General features: G+C 45.6%; 1 protein-coding gene across 1 annotated transcript in view; it reads right to left on the bottom strand.

Moving 5' to 3' along the window:
- Window positions 1–5,790: 5,790 nt before the first annotated feature.
- Window positions 5,791–14,543, bottom strand: part of MTNR1B (melatonin receptor 1B) — a 62,929-nt gene continuing 54,176 nt past the window's right edge. Inside the window, 3 exon segments of the mRNA XM_048494027.1 lie at window positions 5,791–7,318; window positions 7,320–7,359; window positions 7,611–7,686. Of these exon segments, the coding sequence (XP_048349984.1) occupies window positions 6,755–7,318; window positions 7,320–7,359; window positions 7,611–7,686 (680 nt within the window). The 3' untranslated portion in view covers window positions 5,791–6,754.

Below are 14,543 nucleotides of genomic sequence, written 5' to 3'. Positions count from 1 at the left end.
CCCCTCCGACGACGGTGGTGCAACGAGTTGGGGATAGCTAGGAGGTGGGGGAGGCTGAATTTTCCAGCAGAGGGCTGGCTCATTCTGCCGTGTGTGTGCCCATTCCCCTGATCAAACTGATGCAGGTGAAACACAAGGAGAAAATACTACCGAGAAACAGCCGCACAACCCGGAAAACCCACAACATCCTAGTGATTTGTCAGGAGGCCTGTTATTATGGGGGTTTTGCTATTAAGAACAGAAGAACATAAGAACTAGCCTGCTGGATCAGACCAGAGTCCATCTAGTCCAGCACTCTGCTACTCGCAGTGGCCCACCAGGTGCCTGTGGGAGCTCATGTGCAGGAGGTGAAAGCCATGGCCTTCTGCTGCTGCTGCTCTTGGGCACCTGGTCTGCTAAGGCATTTGCAATCTGAGATCAAGGAGGATCAAGATTGGTAGCCATAGATCGACTTCTCCTCCATAAATCAGTTCAAGCCCTTTTTAAAGCTATCCAGGTTAGTGGCCATCACCACCTCCTGTGGCAGCATATTCCAAACACCAATCACACGTTGTGTGAAGAAGTGTTTCTTTTGATTAGTCCTAATTCTTCCCCCCAGCATTTTCAATGAATGCCCCCTGGTTATAAGAAATTGCTGCTTTCTGTATGCTGGGGGTGATGGAATGGGTCAATTGCATTTCTAACTGACTTTCAACTGTCTTTTGTATGATGTCATACTATACCAGGTGCTGCTCAAGGTCAGTGCCAGGCCGTCTCGACTGTTATCTCTTTCACAGTTCCTTTTGGGCGCGCTTTCCCAGGATGGGGGGTGCAAGCTACTTTAACTACTGGGTTTTGCACAGGCAAACCTCAGTTCTGGCATGACCAGAGAAGATCCGCAATACTCAGTAAACTACTGTTCTTATACATGAGTTTGTTTCAGTTTTTGGGGGATTCTGACATGATTCCAGCTGTGAAAGCCTTTGACAATAGATTTTTTAATCTTTTTAATGCTTCTGTCAAAAGCAGGCCTATATCATGTTCTTCAGCCTTCTGCCCAGGTTTTAGTAGCACCAGATTTAGTTAATGCTTTGGAACTCCATAAGTGCCCTGTTTCCATTTGGAACCCTTTCTTGTGTGGGGATCCATATTTAATTTTTTTTACAAAATTCATGAAGAAGTAGTGTTGGTTTTTATAACCCACCTTTCTCAACCACGAGGAGTCTCAAAGTGGCTTACATATGCCTTCCCTTCCTCTCCCCACAACAGATACTTTGTGTCTGAGAGAGTTCTGAGAGGACTGTGACTGGCCCAAGGTTACCTAGCAGGCTTCCTGCGGAGGGGTGGGGGAACAAACCTGGTTTGCCAGATTAGAATCCAGTGCTCATGTGAAAGATTAGGGAATCAAACCTGGTTCACCAATTAAGAGTCTGCTGCTCATGTGGAGGAGTGGGAAACCAAAACCAGTTCTCCAGATGAGAGTCTCCGCACACACAAGGTGACTCAGGTTTGACTCGTGTCCGCGGAAATCATTACCTGAGCTCGACTCCTCTGTTTCTCCGCACAGCAGCTGACTCGTGTCTCCGGAGCTGAGTTCAGAGGGCGGGATTACCTCCTCGTGTCTTTTCCGCTCCTCATTCCCAATTGGCTGCCGTTCTATGGCGGGAAACATGCATGCGTCCCTTTTTTTCCGTTTACCGACGTAGGAGCTACGTAGGAGGATTTTTTTAAAGGCGCACTTCTTGCTGCCGCCACGAGTCTCCTGTTCTGCGCATGGCCAAAAATACTGCACTGTGATTGGCTGGCTGGCAGAGTCAAGGCGAGGGAGATTCCGCACTCCACCGGCTTCGGCTTGAGTGCAACCTGAGTTCACCAGGAAGTTGCACCTCCCAGCCAAGCTCAAAAATTTAATGGTGAGAGGGGGGTGAGTCGAGTCAGACACGAGTCCAACGCTATGGTTGTGCGGAGTACCCAGGTTGGACCTACGTCGAAGTAAGGTCGAATCCTACAGTGCGGAGGGGCCCTTAAACACCAGAAGATCCGGTTGGCCTCTACAAGGGCCAGGGCCTTTACAGTCCTGGCCCCCACCTGGTGGAACAGGCTCCCTAAAGAGAACTGGGCCCTGCAGGACCTTCAGAGCTTCCGCAGGGCCTGTAAAATGGCCCTGTTCCACCAGATTTTTGGCCAGCCGGGTTAGCCATCGGACCCTTGTACCATCTAGGCCTCCCATGGGTGGGGAGGGGGTAGAAGGGTATAAATCGCCTCGGGTATTTGTATAAGTTGTTATACTGAGAATTTTAAACTGGTTTTATTGATTTTATTGGAATTATTGGAATCTGATGTACACCACCCTGAGCCCTCTAGGGGAGGGCGGTAGAAGAAGAAGAAGAAGAAGAAGAAGAAGAAGAAGAAGAAGAAGAAGAAGAAGAAGAAGAAGAAGAAGAAGAAGAAGAAGAAGAAGAAGAAGAAGAAGAAGAAGAAGAAGAAGAAGAAGAAGAAGAAGAAGAAGAAGAAGAAGAAGAAGAAGGAGCAGGAGCAGGAGCAGGAGCAGGAGCAGGAGCAGGAGCAGGAGGAGGAGGAGGAGGAGCAGGAGCAGGAGGAGGAGGAGGAGGAGGAGGAGTTTGGATTTATATCCCCCCTTTCCCTCCTGTAGGAGACTCAAAGGGGCTTACAATCTCCTTGCCCTTCCCCCCTCACAACAAACACCCTGTGAGGTAGGTGGGGCTGAGAGAGCTCTGAGAAGATGTGACTAGCCCAAGGGTGGGTGTGTACAGGCTAATCTGAATTCCCCAGATAAGCCTCAATAAGCTCAGGTGGCAGAGTGGACAATCAAACCCAGTTCCTCCAGATTAGATACACGAGCTCTTAACCACTACACCACAGCGTAGGAGGTTATAAACAAACAAACAAACAAACAAATAAAACATTGGGTTTCTTATATCTTGCCTTTTGGCCCCCATAAGGGTCACCAAGGTGGCTAACAAATTAAAACATCTATAATAAAATCACATTTTAAAAACATTAACACTGTATTGTCGAAGGCTTTCACGGCCGGAATCACTTGGGTGCTGTGTGGTTTCCGGGCTGCATGGCCGTGTTCTAGCAGCATTCTCTCCTGACGTTTCGCCTGCGTCTGTGGCTGGCATCTTCAGAGGATCATGAGGAAGATGCCAGCCACAGAGGATCAGAGGAAGATGCCAGCCACAGACGCAGGCGAAACGTCAGGAGAGAATGCTGCTAGAACACGGCCATACAGCCCGGAAACCACACAGCACCCAACATTAACACTGATTCAGTAGATAAAGCGCTTCTCTCTGAGCACATACAAGTTACTCGCCTCAAATCAAAATGTATGAGAAATGCTTGTATACAAATCAGGGAAGCCCCAAGTGAGAATTTAGTTTCCTGAAGCTCTGAGGAACAACTGAGAGACAGAAAAATCACAATATCTTGGGGTTCAACTAGTACTTTAGTATTTACCCAGGTAAATTGCACAAGATGCATGTAGAGTAAACCATATTTATTGAAATAAATACAGCCAGTTGAGGGGAAAATGTCCTTTGAGAGGGAATAAAATGCTTGAAAGGACACCACACACTCTTTCAACATCAGACATTTCCTATCCCTGAAGTATCACATTCTCCAAAATATTTTATCTATAAATGACTAACTTCAGTTCTCTTTGTTTTCCTCCGGCATATCAAAATATCAATATTTCAAATGCTAGTATCAAATCTTTTAACCCTGTAAAACTGAGATACTGATTTCCTTAAAGATGCACAAAAGTCCCCCACAGTTTAGAATACCCTTCCTGAGTTTCAGTTCATATTAAAACATTGTCTGAAAAAGAAAAAAAAAAATAAGACTATGAAAATAGCTTTTCTTTGCTGTATGAGAAATAATTGCTTTTTGGGTTTACAATTAAGGGTGAACAGAGGAAGAAATGATTGAACAAAATTGTGAAACTGTTATTTTTCCGCAGGGATACTTCGGAATGTTTTACATGAAAAACAGAGTATCACTGACAGCAGGGAGAATTCACCATTGATTTACGATGGACACGTCCTGGCCAATGCCGACGGCTTTTAAGTGTCCGTCATTTCAAAGGAGAGATTCAAGAAAGTATGTTACATTTATGTTTGGAGTCAATGACATTGAAAAGAGTTTAACTTTGGCCAGATCACCTCTTCATCTGGTTGCAATGAACAGTTTTCATTTTGTGGGCCTCATCTCAATTTGGCAGAATACATCGAACAAACTGCAGGCTTCACCCGGAATGTCGACGCAGTAAATAAAAAATTGACTTTTTTCATGATGAGATAATTACAATATATGCAGTGACTGAGAAATAGTGAGATGTTCCCAAGTCCTGCCCTGACTACCTTTCCTTTATGTCTAAAATCACCTCTCTTGTTTGCCCAGCTTAACCCAACCCAGAATGAATTCTGGGTCAAAAAAGAACACAAGCAGTGGTGGGGTCCCAAAAATTTAGTAACAGGTTCCCGTGGTGGTGGGATTCAAACAGTGGCATAGCGCCAATGGGGCTGGGTGGGGCATGACGGGGGCGTGGCAGGGCATTCCGGGGGTGGGGCATTGCTGGGCGGGGCTGTGGCAAGGACGCAGCCACTGCGCCGGTCCTTGGGCGGAAATGAATGCACACAGGCTACAGGCTGCCACGCACACCGGTGCACCACCTGCTAGACTGCTTCAAGTTCTGCGCGCTACTGCTGAGGAGCGGAGGAGGGGTGTAACTAAGGCAAAAATCACCCATTAGTAACCCCCTCCCGGCACACACAAATAATTAGTCACCTACTTTCGGGAACCTGTGAGAACCTGCTGGATCCCACCTCTGTACACAAGGCTTTCAGCCCCAGCTTGGGAGGAGGGGAGGGAGAGAGAGCTTGAGGATGCAGCATGGCCTTGTGTTGGTGCATTTGCCCTCCCTGGGGCATTTACCCCGGCAGAGATGGCAGGCACACATTGGAGGCTGTCTGTCCCTCAGCCCCGCTCTGCAAAACCCAGAGGTCCAGGCTACAGTGGGGCTCCATTGGTGTCCTGATTGACTTTCCTGCGGCGTGTGTATGTGTTTCCAAAGCTTTTTCTTGCTCCTTGCACTAGCAGAAAGCCCTCTTGTAGGCAGAGGCCCCTTCCGCACACACAGAATAATGCGTTTTCAAACCACTTTCACAACTGTTTGCAAGTGGATTTTGCTATTCCGCACAGCTTCAAAGAGCACTGAAAGCAGTTTGAAAGTGCATTATTCTGCATGTGCGGAAGCAGCCAGAGGATGGGGCCATATTGGCACTACATCCCACTGCCTCACAGTCTTCTGAGCTGTTTGCTACATAAAATACAGACGTGAAAGGTTGCAGTTGGGAACAGTGATTCCATTTGTGCAGAGTACTTTGGACTACCCAAAATGGTCAGAGGAGGCCGAGTCAAGTAGCTCTCTCAATCCTGCTATTCTTGTACTCTAGCTGGTAGCCTCCCATAGCTTCTCTTGATAAAAAAAAAGACGTTGTCTTGTGCATCATCTAATTTGGCCTCCACACATTCAGTTTTCCACAGCAAACTCCAACAATCATTGTTGTTGAGTAGTAGCAATAAGGAAGAAGACGACAAATTTGGATTTACATCTCTTCTGCAGGAGTCTCAAAGGGGCTGACAATCTCCTTTCCCTTCCCCCCCCCCCCCCACAACAAACACCCTGTGAGGCGGGTGGGGTTGAGAGAGCTCCAAAGAACTGTGACTAGCCCAAGGTCACCCAGCTGGCATGGATTGGAGGACACAAGCTAATCTGGTTCACCAGATAAGCCTCCACAGCTCAAGTGGCAGAGTGGGGAATCAAACCCGGTTCTCCAGATTAGAGTGCACCTGCCCTTAACCACTACACCACGCTGGAGAGATGGAAGATCTCTTGATGCACTTCCCTTTTATTTCAGGAGTTGTTCATGTGTGTACTGTGCTGCTGCTGATCTCCATGGCTCCATTGGTTAGGGAATCAACTCTGCATAAGTCTGCTGCCTGTGTAACCTCAGCTTACACCTGCTCCAGAGATAATTCCAGAGTTACAAGCCCAGACTTACAAGGATGGTTGTAGGGCACTTACAAGCTAAATGGTGCCCAGCCATTTTTCCATTGCCACCGTTGGCTCCAAAGATGGTCCAAGCATGGCGGAGAGAGAAGGACAAGCTGCATGAGGGAAAGAAGAGGGCCACCATCCCTTTTATTGGTCCTTCGGTCATCCAAGGGGACCCAAGCCCTCTTGTGGACCACCCATCAAGTTTACAAAGGGCTGCTGCTGAATACTAAATCAACTTGCAGAAGAGTTCCCAGGTGAGGGATATTTTCCTGCAAGCTTACCTGGCATTTGGCAGTAGCATTTGTAGGATTTCATACTTGATGAGGAAGCTGACCTGGCACACTCAGGTGACTCAGGTGGTCTCAGGAAAAGGTGGTGGGATTCTCCCAGGTTGGACCCCACCCAGGCTTTCTGGTGTAGCATCGGCCACTACAACCCATCCATCTGTTTACCCTTCTTCCCTGGTGAATCTTAAAGCCAATTTCTAATTGATAGCAAATATGTAGAAGGAAATCTGCTTCGTCAAGGAGATAGGAAAGGTTACAGAGAGTGGAATACTGTTCAAGTAAAAAGCATCAGAAAAGGTAAGCAAGAATACAGAATGCAATCGCACCATTCCAGTTCACAAAATGGCCGCCTTTCGAAGTTGCCATCTCGCACTGCAGTTGCCGTCCTACAAGGTCCCATCTGTTTTCATTTACCACAGCTATTGTTAAAATCGGGGAAGGGTTTGCTCTTTTGGCCCCTCGTGCTCCCTCTGGACGCTTCCCGGAAGCTGAAGTGCCTTGGCATGAACAACAACATTAGGATTCGTTTGTATTCCTTCCGAAAATTCTGGTTCAGAAGTCCGTATATTATTGCATTAAGGCAACTGTTGAAGTAGGCCATGAAATAGCTCACGACGAACAGCCACTCGGGAACTTTGGGTCCTATTTCCGACGGATTACTGGCCACAGCCAGCCCAATGAAGTTCAGCGGTGCCCAGCAGAAGGCAAAGATCACAAAAACGACAAACATGGTGAGGAAGTTTCTAAAGTCGCTCGGCTTGAGCCTGGGGTTGACTTCCGTCTTGACTCTCCTCCTCACCTGGAGCACAAGAATCCAGATCCGAAGGTAGCAGAAGCTCACAATAGTGATCGGGACAATGAAAACGTAGGGATGACGACGACGACATTTTAATTTTAATTTTATGGTGTAATACTTCTAAGCTGGTCAGCCTGGAGGAACGCGGCACGAGTAGATGGGATCAGACTCGGTGAGAACCGACGTAAAAGTCTTCGGGCATGGTCATGAAAGCACTGGGTCAGTATCCAGATCATCAGGCAGATGTAACAGCATGGGTGTTCCAACCACTGTACACTTTGGTCGTGAGGGGCAAATCTGTGCTGTGCAGCATGTAGCAGTATCGCATCGCCGATGGCAAATGCATGTGATGTGATGTTGAAGATGGAGCCACGACGCTTGAGCCCCATCACTTAATGTCAGCTTGACTTTGCAGTGCGTGCTCTCCTATGGCCCAGCCGCTAGGGGAAAATAGCGTATCACCAGCACTAGCAAGGGTAAGGTACAAAAGCAACGGGCTGCCCTCACGGCCAGCTTCGGCAGGCTGACCACAAATGCATTGCCTAGGAAAGAAAAGAGGGAGGGTCATTGATTGGCACCAGTGTAATAAACAACAAACGCCTTCAAATGTCACTTGATACTTGGGGGATTTTCATAATTGTTTATATTGCTTTGAGATCTCTCAGCGGAAAAGTGGTATAACATAAGCATAAGAAGAAGAAGAAGAAGAGTTTGAATTTATATCCCCCTTTCTCTCCTGCAGGAGACTCAAAGGGGCTTACAATCTCCTTGCTCTTCCCCTCACAACAAACACCCTGTGAGGTAGGTGGGGGCTGAGAGAGCCCTGGTGAAGCTGTGATCTCCACTAGCTCCAAGGTCACCCAGCTGGCGTGTGGGAGCAGTGTACAGCCACCTGGAATTCCCCAGATAAGCCTCCACAGCTCAGGCGGCAGAGCTGGGAATCAAACCCGGTTCCTCCAGATTAGATACACGAGCTCTTAACCTCCTACGCCACTGCTGCTCAATAAAATAAGCATTTCTCATTAAGCTCTTCATTGTGCAATTTAATAAATCTAACGAAATTTACAGCAGCATTCCTCAATGCACACAATTTCATACTCATACCCCATCCTCACCTTCCCCTTCCTCCACCCATCCCTACACAGCCCAAAACACATCAACACGGTTACTGGAGTTCAGCATCACTTTACAGCTCTAGAGTAGAAGCTGTCTCTAAGCCTTCTTTTGTCCTAGTTTTGATTAGACCTGTATCGCCTGCCGGATGGTAACAGCGTTCAAAAAAGAGAGTGTGCTGGATGAGACAGGTCTCTCAGAATATTCTGGGCTTTCTTTAGGCTTCAGGAATTATAGAGTTCTTCCAAGGAGGGGAGAGGGCAGCCGATAATCCTCTGTGCAGTAGTGATCACATTTTGCAAATCAATGATGAACAAATCCCCAAATATTATTTAATTGATTTCCATGCCCTGGATTTGAGTGAGGAGTCTTAAGTGCACATATGTTTAGTTCTCTCCCTTTCCTGAGAGCATCACCTGATGCCCACAAGGTCTATCGAGCCCCATCCCTCTGCAATTTACTCCCCACTCTGGGCTCCAACAAATTGTTTTTCTGGTTTTTTTTCCAACATATATATATTTTTAAAAAGCACTGTCATTGCATTATTCATCTAGTTTTCATGAAGGAAAGTACTGAAATGGCCGCAGAGTTTGTGTTTGTCCTGAAATGGATTTCCAGGAAGTGAGGGAATAACTTTTTAAAATATATATATTTTAATTAGTTTTGATCCATATAAAAACACTAAAAAAACAGAAAAAACGTCAAACCTTATAACAAGCGACATATCAATAAAACAGATCTTAATGTTTAATAAAATATAGACATGATGTTATTTTACCTAACATTCTGCTATTCAGTTAACACCCACTGGCATATATCAAATAAATAATTACTTACAGCCTTGATTGCTATCATATGAATAACAAATTAACCTGTTCACTTAGGTTCTCTGAATCTAATTTTAATCTCCACTGGTATTATTTCTTTCTAAGTAATTGATTCAGCAACATATAACAATACAATTCCCACTTCTCATCAGTCTCATGTTTTGACTGTCTGTTTACAAGATTTGTTAGTTCAGCCGTTGTGACAAATGTATTGTCGAAGGCTTTCACGGCTGGATTCAACTGGCTTGTGGTTTTTCGGTTTCTGGTGCTTTCAGGTGGGTCAGGGATTATGGACCTTAGTTTTGACGTTTCGCTTGACTGGCGATGCCAGGGCTGGCATCTTCAGAGGTGTATCACTGTGTCCAGACTTCCCTCTGTGTAACAGTCTTCCCTCTGAAGATGCCAGCCCCAGATGCAGGCGAAACGTTAGGAACAAGATCCACCTCAGACTAATGCTACTACAATAATAGAGCCCGGAAAACCCACCCGGAACCATTGTGACACAAACTTTCTTTACTTTTCCCTCTCAGATTTCTTTGGAGTTCTTTTGGCTTTCCAACTGGTTGCCGCTGTTAGTTAGGCTGCTGTTAGCAAATACAGACATAGTTCCTTTGGAAAATCCTCAGTAAGGATACCCAATAATATTGTCTTAACAGCAAGTGGAAATTTGATCTTCGGAATTGTTGCCATTATTGCATGTTCATCCAGCCAGTACTTTTGGACTTTTTACGAGTCCACCACATGTTTAAAAAAGATTTCTTGACATTTCCAACAGAGGCCACAGAAAGTGTGTAAGCGTGTGTGCACTGTAAGGTGTGTGTGCGGCGTGACTCTACTGAGAGAGCATTTAGTGCCATCACTTTTCCCCCTTCAAAACATTGTCTTAACGTGTCTGCATAAAAACACCATAAAAACACCATCTTTTGGAGATATTTCTTGTTCTTTGTGTATTCTGTGTATGTGGTGGCCATTGGGGGAGGGGAAATGCTGTTGGCTTTAGTTTCCTTGGTTGTCACTTCTCCCCCATTGTTTCCAGTAACTCTCAAACCAACCCACAATCCCCACATCGCCTTGCCCCAGCCCCTGAAAAACCATTTCTATAGGTGCAAAACATCCCTTCTGGAGCTCCTTATTTCTGTGCTGGGATCCCACCCCCCTCCCAAGAAACATCACAGCTCTGTGCAATAACACATTGATTACATTAATATTCTTGTTATTTGAGCCTCATCTCCAGGGCAGGACATGGCAACCCACCAGTGTACATCGAAAGGGAGGAGGAAGCATTATGCTCCAGGTTAGAAGTGCTAAAATAGCCAGATTTTTCTTTGCAGCCAGACTTTTTACAAATAACGCAAGCTAAAGAAATGTAAACAGCTTGGCACCTTACGGAGAGTGCTGTCAAGTGCTGTCAAGAAAAGACAGGGTAGAAAACAAAAATGCAATTCATTCTTCGAGTCAGAGTTTTTGCACAGTTCACCATTTGAGAATAAGATTTACTTAATTCACCTTAAGAGATCTGAATTAAAGAAACTGATAACAGAAAAAAAATTTTTTCCCTTCTGTGGCCTATGAAGATGAAGATGCCAGCCATAGATGCAGGCAAAACCTTAGGAGTAAAAACTACCAGACCGCAACCACACAGCCCAGAAAACTCCACACACAGTTGCCAGCAAGGCCATTCTACTTGTGGAAAGCCTTTGACAATACATTCCCTTTGGACTCATGATGCATTGTAGCAAAGTGATTCATAAGCTGCCCAATTCCTGCACAGCCATGATTTATGCTGTCAGAGGTGTCTACAGAGAACACAGTGCAAAATGTAACCTCAGCTTCTTGTGGGTTCTGTGGGGCAGAACTTAAATGAGCTGGCAACAACAATTTTAAAAAACAAAATGGTTTTACTTTCTGTTTATAACATCAAACAACATCAACATTTAACATCACACTTCAAGGTCCTGTTCAGGTTGCATTTTCAAGTCCCATTTACAGTCTACTGATACTGCCAAGTCCTAATTCCTTCTTTCTTGCAAGTGGGTTGGCTCCCTGAAGACCTCCAAGGGCTTGATGAACAGTGGAATTCAACATGATGAAGGCTCTTAGTGAGTAATTCTCACCCATTACAACCACTACAAAAAGAAACCCCTGAAACAATAAACTCCAACATTTCACAACATAGCAAAAAATAAACAACTACCTTCCTCCCAGTAGTTCCCTAAACAACATTGCAGTTACTCTTTTAGCATATAAGGTGTTAAGGGCTTATACTCAATCATAAAAAAAAAAGTCTAGTAGCCTTGTTCCTCGTCCTCCAAAGTCCTACATGAGCTCTGCAAGCTCTGGAGTCTCCACCAATTCCAAATTCCAAAAGCCTTTATTGGCATTATAAACTACAGAGTTAGTAGAAAAGCAGAAAAAGAGGCATTTATCTTACTAAACTGGAGACATTTGAAACATTAAAAAAATGCATTACAAAGTTCATTAAATACATTAAAATACATTAAAACAATGCTTAAACGATTCACAACCACGCCTTTGTAAACCAGCACATATAAATTAATTAATCCACCTCCCTTTTCTGGGTCAACTCCATTCTGAGCATAGCCATGTAAAGGCACAAACCGCGGGCAGAGGGCTTTTTTTGTTCGTGGCATAAGAACATAAGAACTATAAGAACAATGCCTGTTTGGATCTCCAGACCAGACGTATCCATCTAGTCCACAGCTTCCTCTGCTACCAAAGAGTGGCCTCCACCAGGTGCCTCGGGAGTTCATATACGTAGGATGTGGAAAGCAAATGGCCTCTTCATGCTGCCGTTGCCCCTTGAGCACCTTTTGGGACTGTTAAGGCATTTGCAAATCTCTGCAGATCAAAGAGGATCAAGATTGGCAGCCATAAATCGACTCTCCTCCATAGTCTGTCCAAGCCCTTTTAAAGCTATGCTATGTTTAGTGGCCATCACCAGCCTCCGTGGCAGTTAGTAGCATATCTCCAACACCAACTCCAACCCGTCGCTGCCAGTAAAGGCAGTGTTTCCTTCTGTATTAGTCTCTAATTCTTCACCCTTCCCCAGCATTTTCAATGGAATGCCCCCCCTGGTTCTAGTGCATTGCTGTATGAAAGAGAGAAAATTCTCTCTTGGGTCAACATTTTTCACTCCCATGCACAATTTTTTTTATAGGACTTCCCAATCATATCCCTCAGGACGCTTCCTCTCCAAACTAAAGAGTCCCAAACGCTGCAGCCTTTCCTCTATAAGGAAGGTGCTCCAGTCCCTCAATCATCCTCGTTGCTGCCCCTCTCTTGCACTTTTTTTCTATCTCTTCACATATCTCTTTTTTGAGGATGTGGGGTGGACTCAGAACCCTCAGAACACAGTACTCCAAGTGTGGTCGTGCGACTCCATTTGTGCTTCTTTGTATATAAGGGCATAATAAATTTCGTGCAGTTTTATTTACTTCACCTCCTTTCCTAACTGCAAATACCATGTGCAGCCCCCCAGCTGGAACTCCTAAGATTCCGTATAGACATTCGATTTACCTCGATGCCCACACCTGTTCCCTCCTCCTCTCCCCCCCAATAATCTTGGATTTGCATGGGTCCCTCCTTTCGCAAGTGTTGGAAGTAGACTTCACTTCACGCCATCTTTCTTCAATCGTTCTAGTTTCTTGCTTTTTGGTTTCCCTAGAGTATTTGAATTTTCGCATCGGTTCAAAAATAAAGCTTGTTCTTTCACAATAATGAATCCCATACTTGTGGGAACTTCCACTGCCACAAGATGTGTGATAAACATCTACTTCAGATGGTTTATATAAAGGGGGGGGTTATACACAAAATACATGGAATGCTCAATGGTTCCTCAACACTATGAAAAGTAAATGGAAGGCTCTGTGTTCACAGCAGTGACATAGTGGTTACAGAGCAGGTGTACTCTAATCTGGGAGGAACCGGGTTTGATTCCCCGCTCTGCGCCTCAGTTGTGGAGGCTTATCTGTGGAATTCAGATTAGCCTGTACACTCCCACACATGCCAGCTGGGTGACCTTGGGCTAGTCACAGCTTCTCGGAGCTCTCTCAGCCCCACCCACCTCACAGGGTGTTTGTTGTGAGGGGGGAAGGGCAGGAGGAGATTGTCAGCCCCTTTGAGTCTCCTTAGAGGAGAGAAAGGGGGGATATAAATCCAACTCTTCTTCTGCTGCTGCTGCTGCTGCTGCTGCTGCTGCTGCTGCTGCTGCTGCTTCTTCTTCTTCTTCTTCTTCTTCTTGAGGCAGTGTACCTCTGAGAACCAGGCACTAGAAAGGGAAGGCAGAAGCTGAAAGCCTGCTTGCCTCTTCTGGTACAGTTGGCCTTCTGTGGACTCTCTCCAAGGTTGGTTCCTATGGGAAACAAGGATGGTAACCTAATGGTACGTACCCTGATGAATCATTTTCCATGTTTGCAATTTCTTGTAACGTACCACAGACAGGAACATAGTCTGCTTTCTTTTATTATTATTTTTAAAAAAATAACTTCAAGTGAGCTTTCTTTCTTTGTACTACTGTCTCCTGGAAATGATTTCTATCTCAGCTCGCCGTGCTTGGAAAGTTTTATTTGATGGCTCTCTGTTTTAAAATCTTGTGCCTAAATCAAATACAAGCAGAATAAAATCTGTAGTCAAACCTAAGCGGGATCCAAAAAAAGAGAAAACAGCGTATAAGTTTTTTAAGATGGAAAAACTCTTGAAAAGTTCCTCTCAGCATTTGCAGGGAAACTATGACTACACAGGGTGGCGTAGTCATAACAACCAGGGTGCGGTAGTGCTACAGTAGTGTCAGACTAGGGATCTAGAAGACTCGCAGGTTCAAGAAGCCAAAGCATTAAAGGCTAGGCCAGGGCCAGTTGAAGAAGAAGGAAGGAAGAAGGAAGGAGGAGTTTGATTTGATATCCCTTTCTTCTCCTGTAGGAGACTCCAAAGGGGCTTATAATCTCCTGTCTCTTCCCCTCACAACAAACACCCCTGTGAGGTGGTAGGGGCCGAGACGAGCTCCGAAGCTGTGACGCCAGCCTGCCAGGTCCCCCCTGCTGGCATGTGTGGGAGTGCACAGGCAAATCTGAATTCAAGATAAGTCTCCACAGCTCAGGCGTGCAGAGCAGGGAATCAAAACCCGGGTTCCTCCAGATTAGGATACACGAAGCCTAACCTCTCCTACTTTAGCCACCGTTGCCTCCTGTCACCTATCAGGCATGAAAGCCGGAGGAACGCTTGGCCCGGCCACTCTTCTCAGCTCCTCACCCATCTCATAAGCGGGATGAACAAATATTGTAAACTGCTTTAATACCATGGGGTCACCAGAAAGAAAAAGAAATCTTGCCTCCCAATTGGCAACCAACTCCTGACAACCATGTCCACAGAGTGTTCCAGGCAAGAGAAGAGCAGAAGCAGTTACTCCAACACTGTAAAACATCCTCCTCATAGCAACCTCC

The sequence above is a fragment of the Sphaerodactylus townsendi genome, linkage group LG04 (assembly GCF_021028975.2).
Source record: "Sphaerodactylus townsendi isolate TG3544 linkage group LG04, MPM_Stown_v2.3, whole genome shotgun sequence".
Lineage (NCBI taxonomy): Eukaryota > Metazoa > Chordata > Lepidosauria > Squamata > Sphaerodactylidae > Sphaerodactylus > Sphaerodactylus townsendi.
Note: the sequence above shows the minus strand (reverse complement) of the source record. Positions and strands in the feature narration are given on the sequence as shown.